Source organism: Fulmarus glacialis, unplaced genomic scaffold (assembly GCF_000690835.1).
Source record: "Fulmarus glacialis isolate BGI_N327 unplaced genomic scaffold, ASM69083v1 scaffold7763, whole genome shotgun sequence".
In the NCBI taxonomy this organism is placed as follows: Eukaryota; Metazoa; Chordata; class Aves; order Procellariiformes; family Procellariidae; genus Fulmarus; species Fulmarus glacialis.
In genome coordinates, this window is record NW_009204808.1 from 1493 (window position 1) to 23508 (window position 22016).

The following is a 22016-nucleotide window of genomic DNA, read 5'->3' on the forward strand; positions in this document are numbered from 1 at the left end:
ATTAATGCTATACAGACCATTGAATTTGTCTTTTTGCTTCAAACCATCAACATAGTTTCAAGCTCATGAGAGAAACTTGGGAGACTTTTTGTTTTCCCAGTAGTAGAATGGTGTATTAATTTGGGATTATTTTGCTTTACAGAATGCCATCTGCAGTTTGCATCTGTAGTTTTTTTAACTTGCAAAGCATGATTCCGCCAGCAAAAGTAGAATACCTGCTTTCTTTTTTCTTTTTTTTTTTTTTTCCTCTTTAGGAAAAAATGTGCCTCAGAGACTACTGACCTCAGACCTTGCAGAGACCTGCTTTACCAGGCGAGTGCCTCAGTTGGTCAGTTCTTAAGGAATATTAAACAAAATTATTATTTGCCTACTGAAATTGCCCTGTCCCCTATTTTGGCAAGACTCTTTGGGCTTTTTCCTTTCTCTTTATGAGTATGCATGCACATAAATGTAATCAGCAGAATCCTGAAAGCAAAGGTGGTTTATGGTGAAGAGATAACTGAATATGATACAGCTGAGTTTGTTTATAATTTTGCTGTTATAACCAGCTGAGCTGATTTGTGACTCCAAAGTTGCTGCTACCTCATAATAATGCTCTATTAACAGACTGCATGAAATCCTAGTAAGATACTCCCAAGTCAGTTTTAATAACCTTCTCACAAAATGTATCTTGTCAATTTGTATTGCTATATATGATTTTTTTTTTTACTTCTCTTAGTAAATGTGCCCTTTGGGTGGTCTCCTTCTGATTTTTAAAATGTAGAGAGATACTTAATACTAGATATTATTGTGTGTGCTTTATCCAAATAAGACTATGCTCATGAAAATGAAAAGCTAATTAATCCTGTTTCCTCAAAAATACTTTTTCTGAGTACACCATCCATCATTTCCCTTATTTCTATTTTGTAAAGTTAGATATGTCTACACCACTGTTTCGAAGTCCAACTTTAGTACACTAAAGTACCTAGATAAGATATATCAGCTCAGGATTTAGCTGATTTAGGATTTAGGCTGGTAAACTCATGCTAGAGTCTTCAGTGCTGCTTATACATTTATAATTCATCATGCATGCTTAACGCCTGCTGTTGTTAACGCTTTCTGAATGCAGTCTAGGCATATCTTTGAGTTCTTCATGAAGGAGAGTAAAAATAACTGTAGGATGTAGTTTGCTGGGTCAAATCCATTCCCAAAGCCCCATTTTCCACCACAGACAATGGCCATGACCCGCTGCTACCCTGAAGTAAGAAGTAATTGGATAACTTATGGTGAGAGGGGTCTCAATTATTGCCCCACATTTAAGAATTTGCCTTTATTTTGGAAATTTATGTCTGTTTTTCTCTTAAAGAAAAACATTCAATTTATTAGATATTTCAATATAAGTAATATGCATGCACGGGGTGGGTTACAGAATATGCTCTTTTTTAGTATGCTTAAATTCTTAAAACTTGATTTCTATTTTCTAAAACAGGTCAATCTTACTAGAAACCTGTTGATATGAATGGACACAAACGATTTTTTTTTTTTTTTTTTGTTCCTTTTACCATGGAACAAAATTGTGAGGAGTTAAAGCTGGTCTTAAAAAAAAGTGACTCATAGTATTTTACTAGTTGGAGAGGAATTCACTTACTCTGGAAAACACATAATTTCTACAAGCATTTTTAAGGAGGGGGTAATGCTTCTGCTAATAAAAGACAACAGGCAAAAGTTATTACAGGTTTTGACTTCCACCCTGGTCCACCACCCCTGTCTTCGTTTTATAATTTTTTTCAAGCACTGAGGGTGGTTGCCAGTACTGCAGCAAGAAGAAAATATCCAAAATAAAAATGAAGTAAAAAAAAAAAACCAAACCCAAGTCCTGAACCCCGTTGTTCTCATCCAGTTCACTCCCAGCCCATCCCAGAAAGGACACATTGTTATCCAAGGTATCTTTCAGATGTTGAGCAAATCTTACTATGCTCTCGAAGTCAATAAAATGTTGCTCTTGGTTACGAATTTGTATCTCACAAATTGCCTGTGTGTTATCTCATTGCATACTTCTCAGAAGAGAGAGAAGAGAGCCTCTTACTTCTTTTTCACTATGCTTGTTTGGTAGCGGGTTCTAAAAATCTGTGTTTTTGAGAGTGCATTAGCATATGGTACTTCCCTGATAAAGTTGAAAAAGTTCAAATCCTTCAGAAAACTATGGGGATATTCTGTCTTTGGTAGCTGGCAACAAGTGTTTAATGTATCATGGCAAAAATTGGATTGTTTTTCATTTCTTTATGAATCATAGCATGGGGTATTGTTCTAGCTGTGCTGTATGTTGAACATTGAAAGTCTTCATAATACTTTTCAAGTCTGAAAAATGAAGAAATAATACATCCACACTAGTGTGTGTTCTCATGCCCTCACATTTCAATGTGATCTGTATGAGTTTCCAGGAATAAAAGACATTGTAATTGCAGTATTGCTCATTATGGTTCTCCTTTTTTTGCATAAACCTGCATGCATTGTTCATATTTAACCATAGAGGGAGAAATGTAACTTTTAAGGCCTGCAGATTCTTATTTGAAATATAAGTAAATTAATGTTGCTTTCTGTTGGTGATCAGTCTTAGAAAAACTGAGAATAAACAAGGTGATTTTATGCTCAGATGGTTAGTCTGTGATGGTTTTTACAAGCAAAACTGTGTGATTTTACAAACGATAAATTCCAATCCTTTCTATTTCCAAGCATTTTGTGGACAATTCAGCCTGAGGTTGTTTAGATTCTGTAGCCATCAAGAATCCTAATGCAGATAAACCTGATCTCGGTTTAAGTACTGTGCTGCAAAGTCCAGCTGTAACTTAGCTAGCCCAAGTGGAATAGAAGAGTAACTCCTTGTCTTTTTTCCCCTCACTGGCAGTTGTATTGTTTTACTTCAAGCAAGTGCCAGTAGTTTGAAGATGAGATGAAATGAAACTGGAAATTAAGTTTTGGGCTCTTTTGTTGTTGCTTTTAAAGTAGGAAAAAGGTCCAACATTTTTGTCGGATTTTTAAACTTTGCAACTGATACTTTTAACATTCTGATGTTGATTGTATAAATTCCAATTTTGATGTGAGTACGGTTAGATGTGGTTTGGTTTTCATCCCCTAATCAGAACACAGGGTGGGGTTATTCTTTCATTTAAGAAAGCTATCCTTGTTAAATGGCTAAAAAGAGAAAAAATCTTAAGTATAACCAAAAATCAATTCTCAAAATTTAATCTATTTTCAATTACTGCCTTTTTTTTCCTGAAGTCATTCTATTAATTTGATACTTTTCTCAGAGAGCTAGTGTAGACAGGAATTAATTTCTTGTATAAAAGAATAGAGGCACAGCATTAAAAAAATTCAAATCTTCTTTGTAATTATAAAAAGAAACAAAAAGAAGCATAAATCTACAGAGAAGAAAGAACAGCTTTGAAATTAATGTCTGGAAAGCCTGTGGTGTAGAACGCTGATCTGAAAAGGATTATATGATGAAAAGGTTGATGAAATACTGCTATTTTTGCATATCCAGACAAATGTAATGGGTCAACATAAAAAGGTTGAATTTCATACAAACCACATCAAGTTGCTATTAAATGACATGAAGTTATTACTGGTTATTATATTAGGAGATATTAGATATCTGTGATAAAGTCTGGTTCTAGAAGTCTTCTCTGACATACACTTAGTCCTTGTCAATACTGGTTGTCTCTGAAGATTGAAGGGTCTTCATTACATCATTTAAGAATTAAGTCTCCTGTAGCCTGCTTATGAATTGTACCAACTGAAAGAGCACCACTGCTAAACACATGCAGTGGGAGGCAAGATTCCTTAGCAGCTGTTTTAGGACAGCTACAGCTTAGCTACTCTATTATGCATTCAAACCACTGCAGATATGTTCATTGGCAGTTGTAGTTGCACCTGAAGAAACATGAACTGCAAGGTTGCAGTTCTAGGTATTTTGTTTGAAAATGTTCAAAACAGACTTGAGATCAGAAAATTCCTCCCTCCTTCAGTCAGACAATTTTCGAATAGTATATTTTAGCAGTGTTCTCCTTGTAGCCATTGCTTTTTTTACATGCTAACCCAGAGATAAGAGTAGGAGGAGATTGTTACTGTCCCTACTGAGGCTTGAATTGACTATTCTGAGAAAGTATGTATTGATCTTTTGAGGTGAAACCCTTCTGCTTGTAGTTCCTAGTCTACACAATTCATGTCAGCCCTCCTGTGCAATGGGGTGACTCAGAAAAGGTGCTAGAGGTAATGAGGGGAATATGCTCAGCACTTGTTGGCTGTCCAGAAGCAGCAAGTAAGTTAAAACGTGAATAACATGAGCCTTAAGCACCGATAGCCCATCTTCTCTAGAATTTAGTAATAGAAGCAGCTGGGAGAGAGACTGAGACCGAGATTCCACTCCCCCCTCTATACATCTTGGCAGTATTGATATGTAAGTGAAGACAAAGTGTTTGAGGGAGTGGCATTTTATGTAGCCAGGAATTTCTTTTCGACACTAAGTTTGTGTGAAAGTGGTTATTGGGAAGTGGTATGTGGTAAGTGAAGGGGTGAAGTAGATCCGGGTAACTGGCATTATGTGCGGGAATGAAGAGAAGGTGAGGATCTGTGTATTTCTTATTCTACTGCTAACCTTGGCACCACAGTTTGGTATTTCAAGAAGAGTGCATGAGCAGAAATGAAGGCAAGCAGATGTAGTGAGTACTATTAATGGTAGGCAGATAAGGATTAAGAGTGTTATTGCAAGGAACATGCAGAGAAGGAGAGAGAGCTCTAGAGTGGATGTTTTGAAGGCGTTCAGGAAAACTGGGTTAACTTTGTGTGATACTGACAATTCATGTGTTGGTTTCAGAGTGCACCGAGCAAGCAGTGACACAGGAAGCCTTTCAAGTGTCAGTGTGAAAAACACTTGCCTTCCAAAGGTGCAGTTAAAGCACTTACATGTCTCTGCCACAGTGTATATTTCTAAAAAAAAAGGTAACACTTAATGGGATGTAGTTGTTATTAGCATGTTGGTCTATTCTGGCAGGGCTGATGCAGGACAAATGAGGAATCATCACGTATTGGTTCCTTGCCATTTACTTCTGGTTTTGTACTGAGTGGTCAACCCAGAAATGACAGTGTGACACAGTATAAATTAATGGACTGATGATGGTACTTAAGGAGAGAAAACATAGGAGTTGAAGATATAGGCACGCTGCCTGAGAGAGAGTTGTGGAAAATGAGCATCCCAGAATGATGTATTGTAAGAGAGAGAAGCTTCTTCAGGATTGGATATACAAAGAAATAAAGTATACATGTTGGGAATATTGAGCTGGGGACATATCACAGCACACCTACCAGTCCAGATCCTCAGCACCAAGGAACTGCTGCTCTGAAAATTTCCACAACGCCTTAGCCTCATGGCTTTAACTATAGCAATGTAATTGTGTAACTAGCTACAGAGAGAAATGCTGTGATTCCTTATGTAGGCTCTTCATCCTAAGTAAGACCTTTCCACAAACATCTGATCTTTTATTCATTAGATATATGAAACCTGTGTCAATATTGACCTATTTTAAACATGGCTTTTGATGAGTCACTGGTGTTCCAGCTTTGGGAAAAATTACTCTTTCCAAATACTAATCGACATTTCATTAGTTAGACTATGACACAGTTGCTTGTGGAAAGCTGTAAGGAGCAAAAAATTATAACTATAGTTACAGAAATAATAGTCTTAGTGCAGGTTGGAACTCTTAGGATAACTTAGTTTATTGTTTCACTTCATATATGCTTCATTATTTCATTTTGGTTTTCATAGTGGAAGCCCAAAACAACAGTTAAAGGAACCTACCCTTCGTTCTCCATAAGTTTTCTCTGCTCTTATGGTACTTAATTATACCAGTTACCCTTTCTTACAGTAATGTTAGAATATATCAGCTTCTCTTGCATTGCTGCTACAGAGGATGGCTTCCCACAAATGTAAGGAAGCTTGGAAGAAGCTCCACAACTCATACAAGAAAAGATCTAGAGGGTGAGAGTAGCTATCTTATGGAAAAGATGTCACTTTTACATTAGCAGTAGGCTGGCATGTTGAAATCTTGCCAGAGTCGTCGTTACAGGTGTGCACTAAAATCCTGATGACTTGTATTCCGTTTCAGTTTTGCAATTAATTCATGGCCAGGCAGTGTCTGGTGGTGTTTGCTAGACAGCAAGGTTCAAATTAAAACATGACACATGAGCTGTGAAGTAGAGAGAAACACTGATGAAAGCTTGCAAGCTTAAGGCACACACACTGGACTAGGAAGTAAAGTAGATGATACCAGTCTTACCTGACCTCATAAACTGATGCTGAGGTTTTTTGTCAGCTCTGTATGAAAAATAGTTTACTTGTGAACGGACACAGCTTCAGTATGACTTTTTTGGTCATTTGCCAGAGTTAGTTTCACTTGCCTGGTTTCATAATATGCACAGCTGTAGTTCATTTCACTTCCTGATTGCAACAGGAGTTGCAATGTGTTGGAAACTATTTTATTTTGCTTGTCTCCAGCTGTAGGTTAATGCTATACAGTAATAAAAGTTAGCATTGGCAAGTTATTCTGATTGTTGTGTATGTGAAATGAATATAAACCAAATTAGTCTACCTAGGGAAGCCTGATAATACTCTTTTTCTTTCAAGTTTTTCCTGTGTTTCCAGCTGAAAGATGGCAATGCATAGAAAAGACAGATAAAATATAAAGTGCATCGGGTGATTCCTGTATATTCAAATAGGCATTTAACACTCTAAAAACAGCTAAACCCCAAGTGTCCTTGTTTGTTTCTTCACATAAGTGGTGAAAATTAGGTTTCTAAAAATTACATTGTCTCAGCCTACCAGCAATGATGTGTTGTGTAATAGCTAAAATTCTTGATAATGCAGAATCATTATACTTTTTATAAACTGTCCTTAGAATATTTCTAATTCAACAATGACCTATTCCTAGACAAGTTATTTGGTAAAGATTCCCAGGTAAAGTATCTGACTGACTGATGTCTTAAAAAAAAAAAAAAAAAAAGAATCTATAGATCACAACACAGTCATTTAAGACTTGTTTGCTACTGCGAAAGACCAATGTTTTGCAGTCCTCTGCAGCAAGCTCAGTGTTTGGTAAAATGCATCTGTTCCCTCTTCTTTTACCATTTTTTCCCCCCAGCAATGACTAATCTGTTGCTTCAGGAATTTATTGTGTATATGAATAGATATGTATACATATTATTTGTAACTATGTTTAAAATGTGTGTGTGTGTGTGTATATTTTTTTATATATATATATGTATGTATATGTATATATTTCTTTTTACATTTTAGAGCTGTGATGGCCAGTCACCAAGCAGAAGTTCAGAGTTTGAAGCTAGATAATGATTCAGTTATAGAAGGAATAAGTGACCAGGTACTGGTGGCAGTTGTGCTCAGTTTCACTTTCATTGCTGCTCTGGTATATACGCTTTTAAGGTGAGAATATGTTGACAGGAATTAATCTACATACCTGCATTTGTAAAATTCTAACTTTCTCAACAAATTTTTACATTGGTATACAAAACTGTAATTTTGTGACATTAAGGAAATGATTGTTTGATCACTTACTCTGTTTAACTAATTGCTTGGCAGAGTTTCATAATTTAATTCACAGTTAGAATGAAATGATGCATTTCTGAAAAGTGAAGTTTCACTCTTCCTTTTCTTCAGATGATCAGACTGAATAATGTCATGAAAATAGCCGAATTCACAGTCTATATGGCTGGTGTGTCATATTTGGTTACAAAGTACAGATTTGTCAGTAATGACTCCACAATTAAGATTGGATATAATCTTCCAATGTATGTTCTAGTTGCAGTCTCCTTCCAAAAAAAAAAAAAACCCAAAAAACCCCAAACCTGAATAAATTGACTTATTTGTTTATAAATGAATATGCTGGAAAACAATGGAATTTAATATGCTTTCCATAAAGCTCAGAATTCAATAACTTCAATGGTCAAGTAATCAAAACTTATTTTTCATTTCGGAGTTTTTCCTTGCACCCTACAAATATCTTAGCTATGTGTTTCAGGAAAATAAATCTGAGCTTCAGATTAGCTTTTTTTTTTTTTACGGGCGTAAACTCTTCTGAACACAGAAGAGTTTTAACAACTAAGAGAACTCAATTTTAGTGACGCATTGGTATTACGGAATTTACTGAGTAGGATCTGTCCACATGAGAAGTATTAGTGGGATAGGAGGTATTTGAGAGCAAGCTACAAAAGAAACCAGAAGTAGGAAAGCTTGGTTGGACTGCAAGCAGTGCTGCTGCTCAGGACCAGGAGAAAACAAAGGAATCTAAGAGAAATGTATGCACTTCACCTTGCTTTTCTTTCCAAGGCTGTTTCAGTTATTCAGAAGGCTTCAAGAGTGCCTCTTTTCCCTCTGCTCTCTTATGCTTTCTCTACTCCTTATGTTGACATTTTTAGCATTTGTGACTTGAATTTTAAGTGTTTAGTTTAAAATTAAACATTTTACTTTTGAACTTTATGAAGGAAAGTAAGTTAGGAGCATGACAAAAAAGCAAGTGGAACAAGGGTCAGCAGTGGGCAAGAGCAGCGGGAGTTCAGTCAGGGTTGGAGTTCAGGGAGATGATACATCGATGATGAAGGGTTACTTAGGAAGGGAGAAAAGGGCTAGTTACTAACTCCACTGCAGTATAATGAGCGAAGTAAAAAGTTTGTCTGTGGATCCTGTTACATGTCCCTGATGGTTTATTTTCTGGAGCGGCAAACAAACTCGGACACAAAGCTTCCATATTTGGGAAGTCTTGACACTTGTTTACTTCTGCATTGTACGACTGACTACTGAAAGTCCTATCAGCATCCTCTTAGCTCTCCGCTGTGCCTTCTGGTAGCTTCTGAAATTGTCTGTATTCAGTATTTTTCCTCTACCTCCTTTGTATTGTCTCCATCAAAATCTGCACAGTATGGTAGAAAATCTGTGTAGCACAAAAAGTATGGTAATTCTTTATTTATTTGGCACTGAAGGGGGAGTGGGGGAGAAAAGGAGTGTTTTCTTTTTCTTCTCTAGTTATCTTAGGCAATAACAGCGGTATATGTGTTCTTTATACTGTGTCCATTACCCCAGTCTCTTTGCCACCCATACTTCTGTATGCAACATCTGAAATGCTTAAGTTGGGTAGGAACAGGTCCTGGGTAAGAATACATGAAAGAAAGCTTAGGGTGATGAATAAGGTTGCAGGAACTGAATAAAACGGGAAAGTAGGCAGCAAGAAGTGTATGTTGCAGTAGATTTTAGAGAACAGAAGTGGAATACGGGAAGAACTGTTAAGGGTTATGGTTGCTGTACGTGTTTCCAGCAGGGAGAACTCAATGAAGCATCACATCAGGGCATGAGCTGAAGGTCTCTGTGCTTTTGGTGGAGAAGTTTATTAGCAGTAATTAACATCTATACCAAGTTGCAGATGTTTAGTTCAGTCACTATAAGATACTTTTGCAAAGCCTGTATGTCTTTGAGTTACAAATTTTGATAAAATGCAGCCAGGTTTTTTCCATCATCTTTTAAACTTAGAAGTAGGTTGTCACATCACAAATGAGACTGTGAAAATTGAGTTTATCCAACAAGTTAAAGGGAGCCTGACCCTCCAGTGTTTTGTATCAGAGATTCCCTACTTGTCCCAGATGACTTACCTAACCCATGTTTATGAATCTGTAGGTTTAGATCTTTTTCTCTCATTTTTCTATCCCATTGTATGGTTTGATTATAAGATCAAATCAGTATTTTCAGCAGAAGTGAGATCTTAATCCTTGGAAATTAACAATGGCCATCATTGCACAGTGATACACCAGTCCCCATAAGTACTGTCCCTCACTTTCCCTGTGTGAGACTGCACCTGCACTCTGAATGAGTAGGCAGCCTTCCTCCTATTGGTAATGATAGTTTGGTGGGGCCCTTTGTGATACATAGTACAATCTTTCCATGTCATGGGACTTTTTTCCTCAAGTTACGGAGTGCTAACACTCAGAAATGGGGAAATTAAAGGACTCTGCACCTAACTTTATTTCTTTCTGGCTTGTGTTTGATAATGCCTTTAATTACATAGCACCATACTGTTTTTCATTTCTTTCATTTATTTTCTCACACTGATTGCATGACAGAAGTTATGAATTGGATATGTCTTGAGCTCTGCCTGTCCCCTCCTGGACATTGCTCAGTGTTCTGCTACCTTAGCATCTTATGCATAAGTGACAGACATTGTACATACTGTGCCTCTACAGCTCTACAAATACTCTCACGTATTCAACGCAGTATGTGGTACCAGAGTAAAGTCATATAAATGAAGTATTTGTACAAGGATGATATATGAATATTGCCCAGGTAGCTTTACCATGTCTACTTTTTTAATTTGAGCACTTAAGATTCTTCTTTGCGTAGTATAGCTTTTCACTGGATAACACTTTAGCAGCAAATTTGCAATTAGTTGTTCATGAAGGAATCAGAATAAACTGGCTTATAATTCACACCTTCCACTTGCATGTGGTTTGAATTGAATTTCAATATATATCAAATTTCTGGCAAACTGAAGGTGCAAAATATGCTCATTTGTAGCATCTAAACAGGAAAATACTTTTATACATGTAAGATGTATGACAGACAACATCCACAAAATCTGACTCATGGAGACCCACGGTGGGCAAGAAGGATTTTAGTGTAAGCTTCCCATCATGTAACTTTCATATATGTCTCTCACAATAGTGTTAAATAAATTTATTTTCACAGATAACCATGTAATTATTAGTATGAAAAATATGGGGTTTGTCTGTTCCTCTTTGTAGAAAGAATGAAGGAGACAAAATGTTAAAGATAGCAGTAATGCAGTATTATGATCACCCACATCAAATGAAGGAAAATATTGCAGAAGCTCCTAGAGCCATTGAGAAAATTATGTAAATAGGACTGCAACCAGAAAATGCCCTAAAAATTCAGCCAGTCCAGCCCTCAGCTCTGACAGGATCAGCTTGTCTAGATCATCACTGGAAGCAGTGCAACCTGTTTTTTTATTTTACTTTTAGTCAAAGATAGATCACAATACCCTGAGGTAACCTTTTCTGATTTTGTACACTTAATGGTTAGAAATGTTTTTCCACCGACCTTAGATAACTGTGGGAAATAATTGCTCACATATATAGAATGAAAGCCTTATCCTGTCCCCTTTTTTCTCCATGAGCAGTCTTCTGTATGAACTGACATTTCTTCACTCTTTCTCTAATGTTTAAAAAATGTGGGCAGTTCTTATTCTCTTCTGAACTTCTTCCAACTTCTCTACGTGTTTTTATGCATTTAGCCCAAAATGGAAAACAGAATCCAGCTGAGACCTCAACAGTGCTGAGCAGACTGTATAACCAGTGAAATCCATATGAATAAATAAAGCATAAAAATTCACAGTTTTGAATATGATGCTGTTGACTCATATTTATTGTAACTCAACACCTCTTAATGTTGTCAGCATCATTTCTAATTCCAATTCTGTTCCCATTGTGCTTTTGAATTTCAAACTTGTAATATATCCAGCCTCCTTTCTTTAGTGAGTCCCTTCCCTATGATTCCCCTTGGCATCTCTAACCTGTAGTTTTCTTGCCCGTAGAGTCTTTCTTTTTAAAGAGTGTTTTAAAAAGAGTGATTTCTTTTTATATCCCGTCTGCTGATAGTTACATAAATTCAACATTCTAAATCTAAGAGTTTGCCTACCCCTTCTTATGTAAATGTTATGTCTTAATCTTTCATGTAGCAGATAAAATTGAAATAATTAGGATTTTTTAACTCTATAACTTAGGTAGTGAGTGAAAAAAATAAGAAATTTATGAGTAGATCAACAGTACAAAAACTAGCAGTGGAGACAAAAATTAAAAATATTTTTGCATGATAAATATAAAGGCTTTCAAGCAACTTGATTTTTTGCAGGTTAATGGTTTAATTTTTTTTCAGATGAAAATCTAGTATTAACATGATTTAATGATTGATTATGGAGTCTCTCTGAAAAATCTTTCTGCTGTACAGCTTTAAATGTCCACAGTAACTTTAGAATCTAGAATAAATGTCCTGTTTCCTTAATTATTTGTGTACTTCCTTTAAAATCCTTTATAGCAGGAAAGAATGATTTCTTTCCCTTTGTTCAAGTTTCTTTTTTTTTCAATCTGTTATTTTTCAGTGTTGGGTCACAGTGTTCAGTTTTTCTTATTGCTTATATTTCCTTTCACAGAAATGAACATCAGAACATACACCCAGAAAATCAAGAGCTAGTGCGAGCTCTTCGTCAGCAGCTTCAAACTGAGCAGGTGCTGTGCTAAATGTTGGTGTCATTCAACTATCTGGTTTGGGGTAGTGTAGACTTCTCTGAGGTTCTGGAAGAAACTGGTCTCGAAAGTTATGGAAGCTTACTTACTGTACAGAGGCATCCTTGAAATTTATCAAGTAATGACATAATGTAGGCTTTTTTTTATGGATAAGTTTAGTAATTAAAATTAAATACTTGGCTGGTTCTTTTTTCAGACAAGTTTTTGCCACAAGGTGGAGTATGTTAGATTATGTTCCGTGCTTCCTGCCGTGTTCCTGGGAACTTAGTGGTAAGGGAAGGGAAGTCTAGAGTACAGCTTGCTGCCACAGGACAGGGGTTAGATGTTTAGACTGATAAACTGTGTGTAGCAGAACAACGGCACAGCAACAAGAGCCAGGCAACAAAGATTGTCAGAGACCAACTTTTTACCAAAGCCTTTAGTGACAGGACAAGGGGCAATGGTTTTAAACTGAAAGAGGTTAGGTTTAAATGGGACATAGAAATTTTTTGTGGTGAGGGTGGTGAGACACTGGGCCAGGTTGCCCAGAGAAGTTGTGGATGCCCCATCCCTGGAAGTGTTGGACGGGGCTTTGAGCAACCTAACAGATGTCCCTGTTTGTGGCAGCGGAGTTGGACTACATGATCTCTAAAGGTCCTTCCAACCCAAACCATTCTATGGTTCTATGATTGCACCCAGTTCCGACATGTAGGGGAGAGGATGGGAGAGTCTAGAGCAGGTTACTGGAAATTGCTGAGTCTCAAGCCTTAGAGTGAAAAGCCATACTTTTGGAGAGTATTGAGGAGAGTCCTTCATCATAATACTTCTTGAAATGATGATAGATTTTTAACTACAGTGCATATTTATGTGGAAGACAAACATGGCAAAATGGGGAGAAAATCATTTCATGGCAGTGACATACACAAGCTGATGTCTGTGCTTGGGCTTGGGAACACTAAATACTGCAACTGGTAAGCAATGCAGCTCAGTTTCCTGGCTCTGGACAGAGCTACTTACGATAATGAAGTAACAGTCTAGATGTGAGTTGTTATTCATGCTTCAGCATGTCTAACCTAACTTAATGTGAAGGACCAAGGAGGTTCTTTCTTTGCGGTCTTATACTGGATTGAAGCACATACCTATATAACAGATGAAGGGAAAATAATGGGCTGGTAACAAGAACAACTTGCTTAGTGAATCAGTTTTTGCATTTAAGTATGCTTGATTTTTTAATTTAAATATATTTCTCTTTCATTTCACATAGTTTTGCATTTGACTGTTTGACTTCTAGGAAATGAACACTGGATTTATTATTTTTTTTTTAAACTCAGTAGACTTATATAAAAATAGTATCTCTAACACTTTGCATTTCTTTTCCGTTCCAGCAGGATGCTTCTGCTGGTGATAGACACCGCTTCTATACAGATATGTCCTGTCCAGTCTGTTTGCAACAGGCTACGTTTCCTATAGAGACAAACTGTGGACATCTCTTCTGTGGTAAGAAAGAAAAACCCCAAGCCCCAAAGATAAAAACAGAACAGAAATACAAACTTTTGGCACTAGTACAGTCACCCTAATGCAAAGCTTTGTTTCATTTTAACTGCTTATCTTCTAGTCTGCATTGGAAATAACTTCTATATGAATTGTTGAGAAAATACATTTGTAAATAAACAGTCACTCTGAGAGTGTGCTGCCTTTTTTTCTGTGCTATCAGGATTGAAACTGCGGTTAAATTAAAAATGTCAAGGACAGAGAGTATAATTTATTTCCAGTTAGTAAAAACTGAAGATGCTGAAAAACACTTGCGAAGGTACCATTTAAAAAAACTCGTTTAGGAAGAGTAAAAAATTCTGCTTGGTATTATCTTTATCTCAGAGTGTTTTTTTTTCCTTGGAAGTCCTGAAGAATTAAGACTACGTTCACAATGCTTAAAGTGTTCGCCTTTTTTTTTTGAGGCCCAGCTATTCAAATTTACATCAAACACCCCATGTAGCAGTTTGCTTCCTCTCCTTCAGGTTCCCAGTAGGATTCTTTCACTGCTTTCATCTAGTTTTATGGAGTATATAGTGCATACCATGCCTAATCATTTAAAAGAAAAAATTTAACTGTTTTCCAAATTTATATATTCCTTCACCTGTTGAAACTCTGATAATAGAGCCAGGTTTTTAGGATAAATTTTACATCTCTTGACATTTTTGTAACTTCTAAATTTTAAACTAGTAAATTTTTTAATTATTTGCTTCTTCAGTTAATGATTAAGAAGTTTTCTGTCTTTTCAGGAAATAATACCTTAAAATTAATGATGCAGTTGAACCTATTCAGGATTTTTCTCATTAATAGCATTGAATTTGAACACATTGGTTCTTGGTATCTTCAGTGAATGCTGTATACAAAATTACACTAGAAAAGGTAGATTTAACCTAACTTGTTTGTACACTTCTGTTGTTTTCCTTGGTGTGTAACATATTATTTCATGCAATGGGTGTTTCAACTCAGAAGTTTAAATGTCTGTAACTTATCCTCATCAGGTTCCTGCATTATTGCCTACTGGAGGTATGGCTCATGGCTTGGTGCCATCCGTTGTCCAATCTGCAGACAAACGGTAATATTTTAAGTAATCATGGACTTGATAGTTTGGCTATCTAGTATAGCTTACCAAAAAAGCACACATGTGAACTGCAATAATGAGACTGACAGAAGAAATAGACTGAGAAGCTGAAAGAATATGGATATATGAGACGTAGGTGGTGGACATTAAGTTTTTTTGAACTTTCTGCTTTGCGAAATGGCTCAAAAAATACAGATTGTTCCTGGAACTCAAATTTAAGTGAACAGCACTGATAACTCAGCCATTTTTCTGTAAAGGAGTCTATTAAAACAGAAAGTCGTAAGATCTCAGGTATGATTCTGCCATGCTTTCTGTTCGGGATGTTATATAACTTCTTTACCAGAATTTGCATCTGAAAGACCTGGCTGTTGTGGAAGACTGCCAGTAGGCAGTATAATCCTGGTTTCTGAGAAGTACCCTCTCTCTTCCTTCTCTTCCTGCCAAAAAAACCTATCCATGTCAATTTCTTATTTTGTCCCTATTTTTAGTTTGTATGTATTATTAATCTGAGCTTTGTAGAGCAAGCATTAACTTACTTCCTACGCAACTTACTTATATTGTCAGTTTGAAATGTGTCCCTGCAACTCATTAACACTTAGGATCTCTGAGTCTTATAGTGTATGTTTTAACAAAAGTACATCTTTATTTTAACAGTGCACAAACTACAGAGCTGGTAGCTTCTGATGAATAACATGCTTCATGCCCTTGCCCATACATTATAACCTGCTTTGATTGTGTGTATCAGCAGGACAAATGACTGTAAGAAGACAGAGGAAGGTATGACTAGAGGAAGAATGAGTAGATTTAGAATGTAGCCAGTGAGGAGAGAGAGACAAAAAATAAAGGTGAGGAAGATGGGGGAAAACAAGTGATTTTTTTTTTTTTTGTGTCTCCCCTTACATAGATATTCTTCTACCTTCCTCTGAGTAACAGGTAAATTGGGTGGTACTGCTTCCATGGTTATGCATTCATTCTCACCCTGTGAAGTAAGAAAAGTGAGGTCTGATTTATAAATGAGGAATGGAAGTATGTAGACGTGAACAACATGAGCCATACAGAAGTTTTGTGGCAGGGCTAAGAGTTGCATGTAGATCTGCTCGTGCTGTCATTTGCTAAATGTGACTGCTGCACAGATGTAAGATACATGTTTAGTGGCCAGGTACAGAGGGAGCTGTTGAAGATTGTAACAATTTAAAGTGCTGTGCATTTTCTGTTTCCTATGATAACCTGCATTTTTTACCTGAACATCGCTTCCAAATACCAGTCTTACGTTTTCAGAAACTCCTGTACAGAAAGATAACATAAGATATATGTGAATATGACCTTACATATTTTTCTATGTTTGCATGAAAGCTTACCCAAGAACATAGCAGAATTCTCTGTACTTACAAAATAGCTGAATATTAATATCTTTTTCTGTTAACTTATTATTCTGTATTATTGTCCTTGGTCTTGGTATGAACATCCATATGGAAAAGTATGTGTTTTGCTGCTTGTTTGCTGAAATGCAAGGCCATTCTAAAGATGGAAGAAGAATGGCCTCATTGGTTGCTTTATTTGATTTTCAGTTTAAGAAACAAAAATAGATTAATTTGGTAAATTAACTTTATTCTCCAAATCATCTGTCCCACTTCTGAAACATAAACCATTTAGGTGTTTGGAAAAATTTCCTGTAAGCCTCTCTTAGAAGGAGGGTTCTTATGCTTGTTTTTAACAATCTTTCAAAAAATTAATATTCTGTAAAGAGTTGTAAGCAATGAATTTGTTAAAACTTAGCAGCACTATCCATGTTAGTAGTTTTCATTTTATTTTGCTACTAAATATTCAGCTAAAATAAAGTTTGTTTTATGTAGTTAACTGAAAATTACTGTTTTCATTTAGAGTTCACAATGCCTGCATTTAAAAGACAGTTGCACATGTAACAAGATATCCCTGCTGTGCCTAGGTAACATTGTTTTTACCACTCTTTGGTGAAGATCAGCAGGATGCAACCCAAGTATTTCAAGATGTTAATGATTACAATCGGAGATTCTCAGGACAGCCCAGATCTGTAAGTTTTGGGTAAATTGGGGTGGAAGTCAGTAATTTTAGGGGAGATTAACAGCATTTTTTGTGATTATTTTTCCCTTCTTTTATTTTTTTCCCGTTGGATATGAATTTTCTCCTCATGATGCTTAGGGACTATGCAAGTTTTCCTTTGGAAATTGATGTTAATATAGTTAGAGCAAACCCCCAACCTTAAAAATATTTATTTGTAATTTGTGGAAATGTATGGAAATTTGCATTTTTGTTGTGAGTGAGAACTGCTAATATGCCTTGAGTTCCCTATTCATGCATTAAGCTCTTTTTAATTGTGACTCATTAATTTGAAAGGATTAATAATTAGTCAGTAAAAATACTTAATGAAATACATGACATGCAAGGAAGAATATTCACTTGATTGATCTCTTTACATTGATTAGAAGAATCTGAAGTTCTACTCTGTGCCTTTCTTCCTCAGATTTCAAGCTATATGCTGTCTTGATTTTTTTTATTTTCTTCTTAGATTATATTACAGTCTTTATTCTGCTCTCTGAGTGAAGAAAACAGGACTTTTTAGCTAAGATAAATGGTTGGAGTTCTACAAACTTTAGAAAGTCAGCCTTGTGAGCCTGTCTTCTAAGTGCATGTTCTGATTCGCAAGATGAAATGCACGCGCATGCATACTAGTAACTTCCCTGCTTGACTTCATCTGTTCATTGGATTTGGATATAGTAACAAAACATTAGCAAGAAAAATTTACTGTCCAAAGAAACAAAAGAGGTGTGAGACGGGAATTCTTTTTTTCGTGTTCTAAACCACAAAACAGTTATGCTTTAGATCCAGAATAGTTTGAAGCTACCTTTCAGGCTCCATTGTACCTCTCTGTGGGATCTGTGTCTAGTCCCCAATAACCTGTCTGAGGTCATACCACACGTCTACATTAAAGCCCTAATTGGACTAGATAAATTGTCTTTGATTTATACACGGTGTATTGCCTTAACCACATACAAAATTCCTTTTCAGCCGTGGCAATAACTCATTTTAATGTCATGGCTCTGGGTAGAAACTGTGTACAGTAGAAAAGGAACCAGTATCAAAAGAATTTCAAAGATCACCCCTTCCTAGGCCTCACAACAAAAACCTGAATATTTTCTATTGAGCAGTCCCTCACTAAGATGACAGAATCATAGTAGAAAAACGGAAAGGAGCCAGGGATGGATTCATTTAAAGGTTCTTCAGTTTGCTTTGAAGCTTGATCCATCCTTTGGAAACTTATGTGAATCACTGGTTATATACCAGGGGAGGGGCTGTTGTGTATCTGAAGAACTGCAACCTATCTATCTTGCCTATTGTTTTTTTTCTCGCAATCCCTAGCTGTCTTCCATTCTGATCAATATTTCACTCCAGTTAACCTGTTTGCTGTTTCTTACTTTCTCAGTCATTTGTTTTACTCTAGTAGTCACTGCTTTTCCTTCTTAATAGATGCCAATGTATTTTGTAGTGAGTTAGATGTATGTTTTATGGTATGGAATAACAGAGTTTGACTGTTTCTTGAAAACATATATATTCTAAATCTGACTTTTTACCCAGCAAAACTAAACCCAGGAAGTCTTGTCTTACTGTTTTTTGTTTTAATTCTTATAAAATAGCAGATTCCAAAGCTGTTATGTAGTAATAGAAACTTCAGACTAAAAAAAGACCCATTTAACATGGGCCTGTTGCTAAAGCAAAATACTAACTTTTGTTTTCTTTCTTCATAGATTATGGAAAGAATTATGGATCTGCCCACTTTATTGCGGCATGCTTTCAGGGAGATGTTTTCTGTTGGGGGCCTCTTCTGGATGTTTCGCATCAGAATATTCCTCTGCTTGCTTGGAGCCTTGCTCTACCTGGCTTCACCTCTGGATTTTCTTCCTGAAGCCCTCTTTGGAATACTAGGGTTCTTGGATGATTTTTTTGTCATTTTTCTTCTGCTTATATATATCTCCATCATGTACCGAGAAGTGGTAACACAGCGGCTGAATAGATGAAATGGACGAAAATGACCCAAAGGCAGAGGCGGTTGTGGAATGTTTTAAAAAGAGAACTATAACATAAGTATGATATAGTAAGGCGCCTGTGTACAGTTTCAGTAGTTAAAATTTCATAGCTGGTCATCTTATACAAATAGGACAGGTTAATAAGTGGTGATGCTTAACTGGAATCTTTAATTTGTGTGTTACATACACTTCATAAGGATGAGGTTAGTTTTATAATGTAATAAACTACCTTCATCTACTTCCACCTGATGAGCAACTGTATGTAATCAAAGCAGAAAACACCTTTTTTTGGTGTGTGGTTTGTGAAAAGGAGTCCTACTAAAGGACTTCTAACAAAAAATCCATTTGGGTAATTGAGACATGTATAAGGAAATCCAGAAATTCTTCACACTACAGTTATCACGGCTAAATTTTTGAATGTCTCTGTTGTGGGCTAGAGTTTTTTAAAATAAAAGTAGCTTTGTGTGTCTCTGTGGAAGAAGAAGCCCAAGGACCGCATTACAATTATGACCCTGCAGTTTGCTGTTGTCCAGATGCTTCACAAAAACAAGGAGAACACCTCAGTATTGGTTGAACTGCACTATGTACGGTAGCATGCAATTCGTACAGTTTTATTTTTATATTTGGGAATATACACACAGTTTCTGATCTAGATAGAAAAACCAATGTTATGCACGCCAGACTGGTTAGTGCTCTATTTTTAAATGGGAGCATGGTTTTTGTCTTCAGGCGTGTTTATTTGGTAGGTATGTATCTTGGAAGCAGGAGTTTTATGCTCCTTTGGGTCAATGCAATGTATGTGAACTGAGAGTTTGCATTCCTTTAGTTGCATTAAAGCATTTAGCCAATGGAGAGAACTCTTAAATTTTAGATGAAGAAAATAAGTCAGAACTGGATGTTTACACTACAGAATTTTACCTGAATGTACATTCTGCAATACAAGTATTTGCTTAGATGTGGGGGCATTTGATTTTCAGTTGGGGTTTTCTTGTTTGGTTGGTTGGTTGATGTGGATGTGGGTAAAGGGGGTTCTGAATTACCTTGAAAAAGATCTGTGATAAGGGACCACAAAAAAATCCTGGAAATGTTTTCAAAAATACCAGGGTATTAATTATCCTTAAAGTTGATTTTTTTTTTCATGTTGAATTTGAATATAGGCTATCATAGCTACAGAAGTAATTTGAAAATATTTTCATTTTAAGAAATGAATGGCACTAGAAAGGTCAAGGATATTCTAGATCTATGTACTTTTTAGCTAGAGGAATGATAATTGCCATTTTATTTTAACCTCCTGAGTACTTGAAAGACAGTGATTAGACAGCTGATTCTTTGCGTGTTTGCATATATGGGATTAGACTTACAATGAAAGGGACCTTTTCACAACATCTGTGTTTTGCCCATGCAGGCGTCTTTCTACACCTTCTAGCACCTAGGCATGTGCAGGAGGGTGACAGAGCTGGCACCTGACATGTCAGTGGTTGGGGTTGGAGATTGTCCTTCAGTGTCAGTGTGATAAAAATAAATTACATTCATTTAAAAGTAAATTCACTGATTCTTCATTTGAAAATTTTGAAAAATTTTGAAAATTTTTGAAAATCCAAAGACATTTTACAAATTAACTGGAAAGCTAAATTTTCCCTTGTTGCTGTTTATAATAGATGGGAAAGAGGAGAAACAGGAAGTGAAACAAGGGTGGGAGGAGGAGAGCAAGACAGAAAGTTTTTGGAAGCAAATGCTATTGGTTTTGGCAAACTAACTGTTCTTGAGCATCTTAGTTGAGCTTTTCCCTTTGTGTTGGCATCGCTGATGTATGGTGATGGTTTAGTGGCTACCTCAGTTAAAAGTCATTAAGGTATTATTGAGTAAGCGTGGGATATTCATAATCTGTTAGGTACATTTAGAAAGCAAGATAGCAGTTTAGGATTTTAGGTAAGACAGGATTTTGCAGTTTTGCTGTAAGCATTGTTTTGGTGTTTTCCCCAAGAGATCCAACTGAGAGCAAACTCCAAAAAAGTATTTTTAATTGCGTAAATTTAACACCCCCTTTTCTCCTGGAGTTTAACTTGTGGGTCTGCTTAGAGAAGTGTGTGGACTGCTGTTGTAGAACAACGGAATCTGTTCATAGAATCTGTTGATCTATACCTCCTCCATATGTTTGTGTTTAAACTTTTCCCGTGACTCTCTAAATCCAGAGTGGATATAGATGTATATGAAGCTGCTTACTGGTTTGTTTTCATTGAGCTCCCCAATTCCACATGCTACTGTGAAGTTCATGCAGAAATATCCAAGGGGTCTGCTTCTGAAGAACAGACCTTCTTGTGTACCTGCAATCATGTACAAGACACATCTGAGTAGCTATATAAAGTTTACCTATGTTCTGTTTCTTCCTTCACTACATTTCTGCTAGCCAAAAAGGTTTCACTCGAACGCTTCTGAATATTGAGTAATATTGTAAGCTTAAATTCAACACATTAAATGCTTGACAGAATTAGGACCATTCTTCCTTTTCACCAATACGCGTGCTTGCTTGTGGAGACTTTTTTTTGGTCCTGCAAGCCACTGATGAACAGTATTATGACTTGCCCAGGCCTTTTTGTGAACAGCTGTAATGTGAAGATGCATCTGTCCTGCAGTGTCTGGCTGCTGCTTCTTTACACAAATCTGAACTAGCTGTCAGTTAGCTATCTTGGATACTTAGCTTGAGCTTAACTTAAGCTGTAGAGCTCCCAAGAAGCTGGGGATTAATTCATGAGCATGTAGTATTCCTGAACTGTGTGCTGCCAAGTTGTTCTAGCAGCAGTGTTAAAGGTAAGTGCTAGAGCTGAGCAGTGGCTTCAGAATGTGAAGGAAATACGTGATGCTGTGTGGAGAGCAACTGCAAACGCCACTGCAGTTTTGTATCCTGGAATGGGGCAGCCATGCCACTAAAGGGGGAGAAGCAAAAAAGGAAAACTTTAGCAGCAAAGAATAGTAACAGGGAAAGAATACGGTTCTTAAAAGATTCTTATGGCTTCACC

General features: G+C 36.5%; 1 protein-coding gene across 3 annotated transcripts; it reads left to right on the forward strand.

The window, feature by feature from the left end:
• The first annotated feature begins 252 nt into the window (after positions 1-252).
• RNF170 (ring finger protein 170) lies at positions 253-19434 on the forward strand. Of its 3 annotated transcripts, none has more exons than XM_009575124.1 (7): positions 253-312; positions 7328-7409; positions 12258-12333; positions 13719-13827; positions 14859-14932; positions 16884-16988; positions 18721-19427. In XM_009575124.1, exons 4-7 carry the CDS (start codon positions 13758-13760, stop codon positions 18988-18990), a joined length of 519 nt encoding a protein of 172 aa, XP_009573419.1. In that variant the 5' UTR covers positions 253-312; positions 7328-7409; positions 12258-12333; positions 13719-13757; the 3' UTR covers positions 18991-19427. The 3 variants fall into 3 exon arrangements, with proteins under 3 accessions (XP_009573419.1, XP_009573418.1, XP_009573417.1); XM_009575123.1 differs by having other exon boundaries at positions 259-312; positions 7328-7471; positions 18721-19434; XM_009575122.1 differs by lacking the exon at positions 253-312 and having other exon boundaries at positions 7335-7471; positions 13716-13827.
• Positions 19435-22016: the final 2582 nt, after the last annotated feature.

Coding starts and splice junctions, on each gene's coding strand:
- RNF170 (XM_009575122.1), top strand. CDS start 7,335: ATGGCCAGTCACCAAGCAGAAGTTCAGAGTTTGAAGCTAGATAATGAT. Junction 12,334..13,715: donor AGCAGCTTCAAACTGAGCAG/GTGCTGTGCTAA, acceptor TTTCCGTTCCAG/CAGGATGCTTCTGCTGGTGA. Junction 14,933..16,883: donor GTCCAATCTGCAGACAAACG/GTAATATTTTAA, acceptor TGCTGTGCCTAG/GTAACATTGTTTTTACCACT.